We start from the raw sequence: 13,851 nt of genomic DNA, 5'->3' as shown, positions 1-13,851 counted from the left end.
TAGCAGTAACAGGGGGAAGGGATAAGGATGAATAGGAGAATAAGCAAAAGCAAATTTGGATGGCCCTTGTATCTCCCTCGATGGATGTGGATTGCAGTCCTTCAGAGAAGGGTGGATGCAGCAGGGAGAAGATCAGGCCCGGCCGCGTGGCAGAGCCAGGAGGCCAGCAGCAGAGTTGGCTCCTTTCAAACAGGCGAGGCAGGAGCAAAGAGCAAGAACGTCTGCCACACCCTCCCCTTTATAGCCTTGCTGGACAGGAAGGGGGAGCAGAACAGAGCAGCTTAGTCTTGGGGGACCCCCCCTCCCAGGAGGAAGAAACCACAGTCCACCTCGATCAGGTTTCTTTTGTCCCCTGGGAGAAGCGGGGCTCTCGCAATCCTCTTCCCCCCCACGGTGGTGTAACCCAGCACAGCCTGACAACACTAAAATGGTCTTCCAAATTGTACAAATGCTTGAGAGCTACAGAATAGGAAAGATCTCACTCTCTTTACTTCCAGACTTGTCAGATCAAACCAGAGGCATCAGCCCCAGAGGCATCAGCCCCAGAGGCATCAGCCCCAGAGGCATCAGCCCCAGAGGCATCAGCCCCAGAGGCATCAGCCCCAGAGGCATCAGCCCCAGAGGCATCAGCCCCAGAGGCATCAGCCCCAGAGGCATCCCACATCAAGCTGAAAGGTACTGATCTGCCCCAGTTCATCTTTGCTAGGCAAGACACACTGCCCACCAAGACAATGTTTTCAACTCATATCTACTACTTTTGCACAAGGAGAAAAAAAACAAAACAGGAGTTTCTGAATCTTATTTTGCATTCTCTATCAATGCCTCTAGCAATTCCCTTCTGGAATGCCACTGTATGTTTCAGAGACCACCTGTAGAAGAGCAAACCTGCCTGAAACAGTAAGAGTTAACCTGCTTCCCAAGCCCAGGTACAGCCAATCCCCTCCATATAATTTTCTAGCTTTTGTTTACAAACACCAGAGAGAAGCTGGCTGGGAGCCTCCAGCGCTGTAGCCCTGGTGCTGAAGAAAGGGGGAGAGGGGAAGAAGCAAAAGGGAGCACAGCTACAACTATCCATGGAAACCTACCTACTCCCTACACACTAGCCAAGTAAAACAGCTTCTACTGTAAAGGATCCATACATTCACTTGTTGACTTCCAAGTTAACTTCAGTCAGCTGAAAATGAAGTTATAGCTGAACCAACCACTTCTTAAGCCTTGCAGAGAACAAAAGCAACGATGGGAAGTCAAGTCGCTGTAGTTCCAGCTGCAAGACAGCCCTTGGCAGCAAAATGAAGGGCACTGCTGAGGGTGAGGAGATCAATGATCTGAATGGAGGGCATGGCATGCACACAATGCACTTGATCAAGGGATAAGATGCTACAAAAAGCACTTTAAACTTCAGCAGCACTGCTCACCACTGGATCTCCTCCATCGCTGGACTAATCCTTCCTCTAATTCAAACCCATAAATTCAAAGTCTCTCTCCATTATTCAAATACTGAACCCAAATATTTGCATTCCTAAATACCCCTGCTTACCTACTAAAATTTGTATTTTGCTAAGACCCAACTCCTTTAACATAAGCTCTGGTCTGTAACACAAAAACCTTTATCAGCTCTGCAGTTGCTTCATGACACTCCAGAGTACTAACACCCTAAGGCACAAGTATAAGAAAGTCACTCTGTCCTCACTTCAATGCCTTAAAATGCAATGTTTGAAGTAGCTGATGGACAAGAAGTTGAACAGGAGTCAACAACATGGCTCAGTGGGACAATTCTCCCCTGCTTTGGGCCACTCAGTCCCAGGTATGACTTGTCTCCCTGGGACACATAGCAAGCCACTGGCAAGCCAGCTGTGGACTGTGAAAGGCCATGTACCAGAGGGCTGAGACACCCCCTTCACATACCTGGCTCCTGCCTCTCCTGTTCTTTTGGGGACAATAATGACAATCTCTTACCTTCTGACAACCTGGTAGGCTGCAAGCAGTAGACCAGAGCATTAAGGTGTCCCTTCAACATACCTGGTTCCTGCTTCCCTTTGGGAACAACAACAATCAACCACCTCCTGTACTTGAGTCACGGCCCAAGGAAGGGGACACCAGAACCCCAAAATCTAGCAAGTTCTGGGCATGCATGGCTGGTGAAGAATACCAGAATATCCAATCACCCAAGATGGGTCACAAAGGAAAAGCACCTGACAAAAGTCAGTTCTCTTGGGCCCTATAAAGAGCAATCCCAAGTGAGACCTTGGAGCTCTCTTGGATGGCATCAGGCTGTGACCAGCATGCCCCCCTCCCCGCCCCGAGCTGGGCCACCTCTCAGGACCATCTGCCAGCAAAGCCAATGGAAGGCCAAGGCAAATCAATCCCCCTGCTGAGAATGCCAATGCATTGTATTTGCTCCAAACTCAAAGAGGGAATTTTCACCACAGGCCTCTCCCACCCCCTCCAGACACCTCACTACCAACGTGACTGTGCACAGCAACCTTCATGGTGTGGGTGTTTGTTGATACTCCACTGGATCCAAATATTTCTGCCTGCCCACCTGTGCCCATGTTTGGTGTTTATACATACATAACTATTTTATTTAGGATCCCCTTACTACAAAGTTAGCCTGAATCCTGTCATTCTCAAATCTGTAATTAACTCACTGCTTGATTACAACCTATTTCACTGAATTACTCGTTAGTCTTTAAGTCAGTTAATCATTAAGTGCTGCTACAACTCAACCTTTTGATTTACCTCATGCTATGAATAGCTTTTGAATTGCTGTTAAATGACAACTCTGTCAGACCTACTCCTTGGTGACACACACCCTTCAGCATCACAGGCTGCACTAGCAGGTCCTGCCAGCAGGTCCAGGACAGGGATCCTTCCCCTGCTCAGCATTCTAGGAGACCACAACTGGATACTGGGCCCAGACTGGGACTCTCCAGTACAGGACAAACTGGGGCAAACTCAGTGGTAGCAACCCAGGTGATGAGGGCTGGAACACACCATGTGAGAGAACAGCACTCGGCCTGAGTTGGGGAGCCCTCACCTGCCGGCAGGGCACAGCCAGGCTCTGCCTGGAGGTGCTCACCAAAAGGAGCATTCGCACGAGGCAACACTTCACACATTTACAACCAAGGATGGGCAAACACTGAAACAGAGGCTTAGAGAAGTTGTGAAGTTGCCATCACGACTGGACATGGCCTAAAGAACCTCCTCTAAGCAGACCTGCTTTGAGCCAGAGGCGGAGCTGGGCATATCCACAAGTCCCTGACAACTTCTGCCGTGCTGTGCTCCTTCAAGAACATTCATTTTAAAAGAAATTACTTCAGTTTTCTGTTGATGCATATGAGACCACAATGAGCACTAGCCCAAAACTCTTACCATATCATTGACTGACAATCAAGTCATCAACAACTCTAATTACTGTTGAGTGAACAGCATCACTTTAGACATCTGGTTTAAAATACATGTGTTTGGGTTGGGTTGAAGTGTGTCAGGTTGATTCCCAACACAAGAATGCTAAGTGAATCTAAGAATTCAAAATCCTTTCAGATGCTTATATTAGAATAGAGAATTAACCAGGTTGGAAAAGACCTTTGAGATCGAGTCCAACCTATCTTCCAACACCATCTAATCAACTAAGCCATGGCACCGAGCACCCCGTCCAGTCTCTTCCTAAACACCTCCAGGGATGGTGACTCCAACACCTCCCTGGGCAGCACATCCCAATGGCCAATCTCTCTTTCTGGGAAGAACTTCTTCCTAGCATCCAGCCTAAACCTCCTCTGGTGCAGCTTGAGACTGTGTCATCTTGTTCTGGTGCTGGGTGCCTGAGAGAAGAAACCAACCCCCACCTGGCTACAACCTCCCTTCAGGGAGTTGCAGAGAGCAAGAAGGTCTCCCCTGAGCCTCCTCTTCTGCAGGCTAAGCAACCCCAGCTCCCTCAGCTTCTCCTCCCAGGGCTGTGCTCCAAACCCCTCCCCAGCTTTGTTGCCTTTCTCTGGACACCTTCCAGCAAGTCAACATCTTGGGAGTCAACATTGAGGGAGTGAGTAACGCCGAGCACTCCCATGGCAGCGCTGCCAAGCGGCTGCTCCAAGCCACCCGCCAGGCGGCTGGGCAGGGGTCCGTCTGGCTTCTCGGTTTTGTTGGGTGATAGGTTGGACGTGATGATCTTGAAGGTCTCTTCCAACCTGGTTTATTCTATTCTATATTCTATTCTATCTTTCCTAAACTGAGGGGCCCAGAACTATTGTACTATATTGGTACTGTATTGTTGAAATGATGACAGGGCTTCACAGTTCAGGAAATATTTGCAGGCACTCATGCAATCTAGTAACTCAAACTTCCGCTTCAGGCTCAATCTTGGCATGTACACAGCCCTCTAAGGAATGAATCTCTGCCAGGTTTCATTTATTGGTTGGGAATACCAACAGCAGGTACTGCATAATATTTACTTTCCTCAGAAATAAAAGGGTCCAAACAAGTTCCTGCATAGCCATGCACCAAAATCTCCAGTTTCAGTGATTAGACCCTGAAATAAACCCTCACAGGTCAAGTGAGTGACACAAACTGAAATCTATCAGCATATAAATACATTTTTTTAAAGCAAGCAAAAAAACCCAAAACCAAAATTTGCTTTCAAAGTCCACTCCTAAGTAATTTTTTAATTTTTGACCAAAAAAAAATTCCTTGTTTTCACAACTGTCATGCACAGAGCTAAGAACAGAATAGAACAGAACAGAATAGAACAGAACAGAATAGAACAGAACAGAATAGAACAGAACAGGTTGGAAGAGACCTTTGAGATCATCGAGTCCAACCTATCTTCCAACACCATGTGATCAACTAAACCATGGCACCAAGTGCCTCATCCAGGCTCTTCCTAAACACCTCCAGTGATGGGGACTCCACCACCTCCCTGGGCAGCACATCCCAAAGGCCAATCTCTTTCTCTGTGAAGAACTTCTTCCTCCCCTCCAGCCTGAACCTCCTCTGGTGCAGCTTGTATCTGTGTCCTCTTGTTCTGGTGCTGCTTGCCTGGGAAAAGAGCCCAACCCCCACCTGGCTACAACCTCCCTTCAGGGAGTTGCAGAGAGCAAGAAGGTCTCCTCTGAGCATCCTCATCTCCAGGCTAAACAACCCCAGCTCCCTCAGCCTCTCCTCATAGGGCTTGTGCTCCAAACCCCTCCACAGCTTACATTTAATGAGGAAAATGAATGTATAGCAGTCACAGACATCAATCCTTAGAAAAGCATCTAGAATGCCCTCAGACAAGAGCAATATTTTAAAATACATATCCATCTAGACTGAAATTTAAGTTTCAGACCAAGATTTTTACTAAGCGTGAACTGAACATTTCCCAGGACTTGGCCCTTGCTGGGCTCCAGCACACATTCAGTGACCCTCACTCTTCACCACAGGAGAAACCTAAGGAATCAAGGGAGCACAGGTGACCTGTACTCACACCCCCTGGAGGAAGTCGACCTGCATTTACAGAGCTTAAGCAGTTTATTTGATGCAGGAATTTTTACCATTCCAGACTGAAAGGACAGTAACTACCACCCAACTCGGTCTAAGTGGTATGTCATAGTCTAATAAATCTACCAGGTTAACGTTCCCCCTTCCCAAACAAACTAAAAATAGCTACTGAGTAATTTAAGGTGTGATTAAAACCTGGTTTCTAAATACACAAACACAGGGTACAGAAGTTGAATTCAGCCTCTCAACACAATTTATGATAGAAAACAGTTTATAGCACTCAGCACTGAATGTCTTCTTCCTCCAATCACATATACATGCACATCAACCCATTGTGGATGCTTCTCTTAGGCTCTCTGAAAGCATCTTGCAGCTGTTTAGTTTTTCAGCCCAATGAAGACTGTGACACTCCCAAGGAGCTGGGAGAGACACACGTTTGCTCTATTGAGATAATCTTCTTAAGAGAGATTGTAAATATCTCAGTGCAGCACTGAAACCTCCAACCAACCTGTCTTGCCAGGAACAGAAGCAGCAGTGGGTGCATAAAGTTTTGGGGGGGGGTTTCAGTATGTGTTACCCTCCGAAATCTCCAGCTTAGAAAACTCCTTCAGACTGCTGTAATACAAATACATCAATCTCTGTAGCTGATTCAACCTGAAAGGACAAGTCCACTTCGACAGCTGAAACACCAGGCATGAAGAAACCACCTCTCCAGCAAACAAAATGTCCAGGCCAACCACCTATTAAGTCATTAAACTGAGCATGAAATGCTACCTTTTATGTTCAAATGACACAAAAATGCACATTTCAAATACATAAAAGCAAAACCTCCTTATTTTCCCCCCAACAACAACAACACAACCAATTCTTAGAGCAGTGCAATAGAGCAAGCCATAACTTCAGATCACTGTTTTACACTTTAGTGTTTCCCAGACTTTTAGGCACCAAGATCTTTCTTCTGTCTTGACCAACACTGTCTCTCAAGGGAGTGGCAGCAGGGAAGAAGAGGAGATGCTGATATAGACCACAAACTCTTACCTTCAAGCACCCCTACTGCTTTCTCTGAGAGCAACAGCATGCTTTCATCAGGAGAGGCTACTGCCATCCGTGCTGTAGTCACTGACCTCACACTCAAACCCTGGGAAGTTGCTTCCACAGTTACTACCCAATAAATACACATATTTACTATTTTAATTATTGACTTCTGTTACAGAGCAGAATCTGAAGCTGAGAAAGCAACCCGGAAAATGCCAAAGAAAAACCCTTCTTTTTTCTTCCCCCCATAGAACTGGTAGTTCCCTTCTCTAGCTGCAGAAACACTCAAAACTATCAGGCAAATGGAAATGCACATAAAATGGTGCAGCATACAGTGCTGCAGTTCTCAGTGCAACTTGCTCTAAGTGTAGTTATGGGTACCACTTCCCATTAATTCTTCATGAAAAAACACCTGCTCACGGTTAAGCAGCAGAAGTGGAAGCAACACTTCCTGACTATGCCAATAGGGAAGGAACCTGCACAGCTAAGCAACATGGTAACTCTGTGTGTGTTGGCAATGTGCATTCTGCACTCAGTTTACTGGTGAGCACTTCATGAGCCATTCAACTCATTCCATTTACCAAGTGCAGAGAGAGCTGCACCTCACAAAACTGCATCTTCTGGCTGGTCAATGTCTCCTCAACTGACCTGTGGGGCTCATACCCTTGGTCACTCAAACTTACACACAGATACAGATGGCTCATGCACTCCTCTACTGGTACAGTCTCCTGGAACCTCCACACACATCTTGCTCACATCACCTGAAAGTTTTTGATGCAACAATCCCAAGATGAATTCTTACTTCACCACAGCACACAATGAAGCACTCTTCAAATGTGCATAACCAAAACTCATGTTCCTGTTTCTACATACTCAAAAAGTTACACTTCATACTGTTCCCACACTTGCAGCCTAAGAAATACAGCAGGGTTCAGACAATCCTGCTGCTTGCCAGTGAAACAGCCTTCCAAGTCCTGCATCTGCCACTAGCACACGTAGCAAAAATTGTGGAACCTAGAATTTAACAGGAAGAATAACGAGATCAACTGACTGCTTTATCTAGTGCATTTATGAACTACTTTCCGTCATCTTTTTCAAACTGATGGACCTTCTAAGATCACACCCTAGTGAAATGCTTCTGAACAGTTTGGATGAAAGATCCACTACGAAGCCAGGTTAATTCCTTCACAGTTGAACACACGAAAGGTTCAAGAGCTTGCTAAAACCAGTAAGGTGTCACCACACAAGGTCTCTGTGAACACAGGGCCCAGTTAAGAACTGCAAAACCACTTACCAGGGCCCTAGTTTGGTCCATAGACCACAGCCTGTGAGTCACTCCATTAAAAGCTCCAGAAGCTTTTCGATTCCTTCCCTGAATACATAAAATCAGAAATAAAACCCAAGCTGTGATCCCTGTAAGAACACCTGGAAGGAGCAGGCTGCACTTGTTCCAGGGTACCAAAGTTGTGTGTAGAGCCAACAGGCACAGCCAGTCTAGTGTCAAACGGCACTGCAACATTTCAAGGCAGTCTACAGGACACAGGATCGCAGCATGTTAGGGGTTGGAAGGGACCTCCGGAGATCACCAAGTCCAACCCCCCCTGCCAGAGCAGGACCGCATAATCTGGTGCAGGTCACAACAGGAACGCAGCCAAACGGGTGGGAAAGCAGGTGCACCGTTCACACCGCTTCCAACTAACTCGGCAATGCTCTTAAGAGCCAGATTTCTCTTTGACAGGTCTGTTTCGGAGTGCTGTAGAAGTGAGCAGCTGGACACCTCATAGCCACGCCTCTGCTGGGGCACCCCAGAAGCGACAGCAAAATGCACCACGCAATTCATGCTATAATCCCAAGAACTTCCAAGTTACAGCCGGCGTTTGGAAACACGAAGGGAGCTGCTGATGGGCCTTGTAAAACAGACCCTGGAGGATTAGGGCACCGGCGGTCACGTACGCAACCGCTCCGGGTAGAGCTACCGACCAAGGCCGGAAGAACTACCGGCTCAAGCCCAGGGGAAGTTGCAGTCGAACGCTCACTCGACAGAAAGGAGAACCAAGCCAGAAAGGAGAACCACGCCAGCAAGGCGGAGAAAGCCTTGGCAGAAGGCTCCCTGGCCGCCCCCCGCTCACCTTGCTGGACGTCGCCGTTGGCGCCGCCGGGCACGGGCACGCTGAGCTGCCGCTCGGGCTCGGGCAGGCAGCGCCGGCAGAAGGAGTGGAGGCAGGGGAGCAGCTTGGGCTCGGCTTCGCGCCGGCTCTGCAGGCTCTGCGCGCAAACGGCGCAGGTGTCCAGCAGCGAGAAAGGCCCCGGAGCCGCCGGTGTCAGCGGGGGCACGGGGCTGGGGCCCGGCCCTGGAACGACACCGGGCCCTGCCGCCGCCTCGGCCTCGGCCTCCCCGAGACCGCGCTCCACCGCTGCTGCCGCCGCCGCGCCCGGGCTCTCCCTCTCCTCGGGCGGCGCGGCAGCGACGGGGGACGCCACCGTAGGCTCTAGGCCACTGCCGGCGCCCGGCCCGGTCTCAGCAGCCCCCTCCCCGCCGCCGCCGCCTCCTTTGTTTTCCGCCATGTTTCCTCCTTTGAACCCGACTCCCCGCTCCGCGCACGCTCGCCGTCACCACGCGCCGTGCGCGCGCCCAGCAGGGAGGCGGGCCCCAGACTCACGCAGGCGTACTCGGTACGGCACGGTGAGGGCGCGTCCAAAATGACAGGACGTGATGTACCCGCTGGAGTGACTCGCCATTGGTTGGCGTTGTAGCTTTCCCACCAATCACCAGTAGGGGGCAGGGTCCCCGACCACGGAAACGTCTGAACACGGCCGGAAGACGGAAGCTGGAGAGAGCCCTGCGCTTCCGGGAACCGAGACCCTGAACGTGGTGCCGCGATGGAGGTCGTCACGGCCCTCCCGAAGCCCTGTCGGTTGTGGTTTTGGTGTAGGCAGGAGCCAAGAACGGTGTCAAGGTTTTGTCATCACTGGGAGAGCCTCGGAGCCCTTCGGCCTTACAGCCATAACCGACGGAGCAAGAGGCGTCGTGAGGGCCGGCGGCCACTGCAAAAGTTGACACCAGGAGCGTCTGGCTGGGCAGATAAGCCGCGAGGATGCTGATGCAATGAGACACTGCGACACCTACAATGCTCCAGGGGCCGGGGTACCACACTTTGGGTGGGTGACTAGGACCTGGCAGCAGAGGGTAACTGGATGGGGAAGTGCTGTCCCAGCCCTGCAGCATAGGGTATAACCCCTTCAAAAGGGCTGGGTGCTTGGCACACCAGCAAGGCTCTACCTTGGCAGGTCTGGTCAGCATGTCCAGACTTTGCTCCTGGGCCCAAACGAACCCCTTCCCCAGCCCCATACAGAGACCTGTCTGTGCCCCTCTGCAGGGCTGTGGGGTGGCAGCAGCCTGCAGCACAGTCTGCTTTGCATGTGCAGTAAAAGGCCCACAGATACCAAAACAACCTTTATTAAAGGCACAGGGGAGATGCAAAACTACAAAACACATTTTCTAAGAGCTTCTACTTTAGAGACATAATTGAAACAGCTCACAGTACATTGAACTGTGCCCTTAACAGGTTTGTACCACCTCCTAGATTTAAAACAAGGAAAAGAAACAACGAAAAGAAACAAAATACCTTTTTGTATACAACTGTAGCTAGAGGTGTCTACAACCAAGCATCACCAAAGCTTTTTGTTTCACCTTTTTTAACACATGCTGCAGTCAAACAGGGTTAAGTCACTGGAAGTCTTGCTGGATGTTTTCCTTGTTTGCTTCCCCATGCTGCTGCTTGATCTGTGAAATTTCATTTTCTAGCTGCACAATAGTTCGTTCAATCTCATAATTTTTGCTGACCAGAGATACCCATCTGGAAGGGAAAAGAAATTTTGAAAAGCTTTAAAGCTTTACTTAGCCATCCTTTGTTTCAAAATCCACAGCAAACTTTCCCCTGAAGAAAGCACAAAGATACCAAATAAAAGAGAATTTCTCCTTACATTACAAACCTCAGTTGACACCAACAACAATTTGGGCAACCAAAGGGATGAAGAATAGTTTTTAAACCAGTTAACCCTTCATATACATTTAGTTTCATAGTTTTATTCAGGGTTGGAAGGGACCACAAGGATCATCTAGTTCCAACCCCCCTGCCATGGGCAGGGACACCCCACACTAGATCAGGCTGGACAGAGCCTCATCCAGCCTGGGCTTAAACACCTCCAGGGACAGGGCCTCGACCACCTCCCTGGACAACACATTCCAAGGCTTCACCACTCTCATGGGGAAGAACTTCCTCCTCACATCTAGCCTGAATCTCCCCACCTCCAGCTTCATTCCATCCCCCCTAGTCCTGTCACTACCTGAGATCCTGAGAAGTCCTTCCCCAGCCTTCCTGTAGGCCCCCTTCAGATACTGGAAGGCCACAATTAGGTCACCTCGGAGCCTTCTCTTCTCCAGACTGAACAGCCCCAACTCCTTCAGTCTGTCCTCACAGGAGAGGTGCTCCAGCCCTCTGATCATCCTTGTGGCCCTTCTCTGGACCCATTCCAGCACCTCCAGATCCCTCTTGTAATAGGGGCTCCAGAACTGGACACAGTACTCCAGGTGGGGTCTCACCAGGGCTGAGTAGAGGGGGAGGATCACCTCCCTCGACCTGCTGGCCACACTTCTCCTGATGCAGCACAGGATCTGATTGGCTTTGCAGGCTGCAAGTGCACATTGAGAGCTCATGTTGAGCTTTTTGTCCACCAGCACCCCCAAGTCTCTCTCCTCAGGGCTACTTTCCAGCCAGTCACTGCCCAGCCTGGATTTGTGCCTGGGATTGCCTCGACCCAGATGCAGGACCCTGCACTTGCTCTTATTTACTGGATTTAAATCTGCTAGCTTTAAGATGCAATGTGAACAGGCAATTTCAACTAACTGATGTGTCCTCTTTTCACCTGTCACTCACTCATCAATTCACTCAGCCACCATTGCCAAGACCTGAATTACAGATGGTGGAAAGACACTTTTCGCCAAGTAACAATTCCCAAGGCAACACTCCGCCATTCCCAAGGCAACACTCTGCAGATCACCAAAGACCTGTGTGCAGAATTTCAAGCACAAGAGATAGTGAAGGAAAATCTACCAGAAGAATTCCAGATACTCACGTAGATTCCATTTCTCGTAGCTTAGCCCCAGCTGTGAGCTGCATGTTCTTTCGCTGCCAGTTCAGGTCTTGGATGTTTTTCCTGGGGAGAAAAGAGCAATATAAAATGTTTGTCTCTTTAAAATATGTAATACCTGCTGCTAACTTTGAAATCCACCCAGTCATAGAGTTGTTAGGGTTGGAAGGGACCTCAAGGATCATCTAGTTCCAACCCCCTGCCATGGGCAGGGACACCTCACACTACAGCAGGTTGCTCAGAGCCACATCCAGCCTGGCCTTAAGAACCTCCAGGGATGAGGCTTCTACCACCTCCCTGGGCAACCTGTTCCAGTGTCTCACCAAATGCATAGAAGTACTACCAGGAAACACTCATGTAGCCAGAACCATAACTACAGCACAGAGGGACAAATCCCAGCACAGTGCTGCGCATGGAACCCTGCGATCAATAAAAAGCAAGCAACCACTCCTTCCACTCTACAAGGTAAAACTTCAAACATTCCAGATGGTCAAGTGCCTAACACAGGCAATCAGTTTTGTGATTCCACCACTAGCCATTCTGTTCAAAGCAAAGGTTTTGACAAAACAGAAAATGGAGTCGAATAGGCATCATGAATACAACCGCTTGGGGAGGGCAGGGGCAGATTTCTTCGTTATTGGGGGGAAGGAGGGAAAAGGGCAGCACTGTCCTTCCAATTTCAGTACAAAAATATGGAAAACATGGACTCACCTCAACTTCTGAAGCTCCTTCTGGGCTTGTTCTATCATGTGAACCAGATGTCTAATAGCAGAATGCAAGCAAAGCATTAGGAAAACCTGCAATTGCTCGACCAGCCCCATTTACCCTGCAATGTAACTCTTCAAAGTCATAGGCACGACAAGCCTACAACTTTCTTTGGCTTTTGCATCAGCTTTATTCATAACTGCTCCATGCTGAGCAGGATCAGCAGTAAATCATCTTCATTTCAACTACTGAGCTATCACTCCTCAGGCTGTCATTAATGTGTTCAGTTATCCTGCATTAAAGCCCATTATCACCAACTGCTACCCAAACATCAACCCATAAAACTCAAGACTAGGATGTTTTGAGACACAGGCTACTTCTTGGCCAGAGACAGCTGCTCTTCATTCATATCAGCCTCCTCCTCTTCCATATACAGCTCTCTCAAATCGGCTCAGTTGTCCCAGGGTGTGTTCTAAAGGTCACCACTGGACTTAGACAGGGCAACGTGAGAAATACACAGAAGCTGGAGTCAGAACTTCACCTAGGTTCAGCAAAGCGAATGAAAGCCTTACTCGTTGTACACCTTCCACGCGTTACAACCATGCTGCGACATTAATTCCAGGTTCTCGATGCGGACTGCCTGGTGCTCCAGCTGCGCCATGGAGTTGTTGACGCACTCCTGCCACGCCGTGATGTCGTTCTTCTGGCCAGAGGACGGGGCCGGCAGCTCGTACCTGGAACACGCCGCCAGCCCGCCTTAGGAAAGTGCGCTGCAGGCACCGGGCAGCGGCGGTGCTCCCCGAGGATACCGCAGCCACAGTGATGGGGACCAGCTGGGGCCGCCGGAGCTCACCTCTTCATGCTAAGCAGCTCCAGGGGCTGCCGAGCCGCCAGCCGCTCGAACTCGTTCCGCATGATCTCCGTCTGCGGGGATGCGGCAATGAGGCGCCTGCCGGGGCCGGCCAGGTGAGAAGAGGACCGGCCAGAGGAAGGGAGGGGAGGACCGGCCGCGTCGCCTCACCTCGAAGGCGCTGTAGTCGTGCGCCGGGAGGTAGCTGAGGTAGTTCTTCGTCGGCCGGTATCGCCGCGTCTCCTCTTCCACCAGCGCCGCGGCCTAGCGCACATGGGGCGTCAGGCACGAGCACCGCCCGCCCTCCCGGCCCACCGTGCCGTACCGCACCCCTTTGGCCCACACTCACCGCCTCCCGGACGCCCGGTGCCTCATAGCCCTGGTCGAAGTAGGGCAGCGCGTCCACGACCACGTCTCCAGCCACCAGCCCCGGCCCCGCCATGGTCGGTCCCGCTCTGCGCCTGCGCCAACTCCGCCCCTCCGCCTGGCGGCGCTGCCGCCTCAATCGCAGTGCGCCCCCTCGCGGCTAACGGGACTTGGCCTCAGACGCGGCGACGCAACCCCGCCCCTCCCGGCTCTAGCCCCACCCCCGGCCCCGGCGGCGCGGACGCAGCCCCAGTGAGGAACGGAGACACAGA

General features: G+C 50.4%; 2 protein-coding genes across 5 annotated transcripts in view; both read right to left on the bottom strand.

Moving 5' to 3' along the window:
• The window catches only part of TRIM33 (tripartite motif containing 33), a 39,206-nt gene extending 30,110 nt beyond the window's left edge, over window positions 1-9,096 (bottom strand). For all 4 annotated transcript variants that reach the window (XM_068159527.1, XM_068159528.1, XM_068159529.1 and 1 more), the window contains exon 1: window positions 8,637-9,096. In XM_068159527.1, coding sequence (XP_068015628.1) covers window positions 8,637-9,072 — 436 coding nt within the window. In that variant the 5' untranslated portion in view covers window positions 9,073-9,096. The remainder of the gene's footprint in view (window positions 1-8,636) is intronic.
• Window positions 9,097-9,948: 852 nt separating this feature from the next.
• On the bottom strand, window positions 9,949-13,685 carry BCAS2 (BCAS2 pre-mRNA processing factor). The gene is made up of 7 exons (XM_068159526.1): window positions 13,563-13,685; window positions 13,385-13,477; window positions 13,217-13,287; window positions 12,936-13,097; window positions 12,370-12,420; window positions 11,644-11,724; window positions 9,949-10,364 (listed from the first exon to the last, which is right to left on the bottom strand). Exons 1-7 carry the CDS (start codon window positions 13,653-13,655, stop codon window positions 10,235-10,237), a joined length of 681 nt encoding a protein of 226 aa, XP_068015627.1. The 5' UTR covers window positions 13,656-13,685; the 3' UTR covers window positions 9,949-10,234.
• Window positions 13,686-13,851: the final 166 nt, after the last annotated feature.

Source organism: Melanerpes formicivorus, unplaced genomic scaffold (assembly GCF_026170545.1).
Source record: "Melanerpes formicivorus ecotype bairdi unplaced genomic scaffold, bMelFor1.0.p_v2 SCAF_46, whole genome shotgun sequence".
Taxonomy (NCBI): domain Eukaryota; kingdom Metazoa; phylum Chordata; class Aves; order Piciformes; family Picidae; genus Melanerpes; species Melanerpes formicivorus.
The sequence above is the reverse complement of the archived record's forward strand: the minus strand, read 5'-3'. Positions and strand labels throughout refer to the sequence as shown.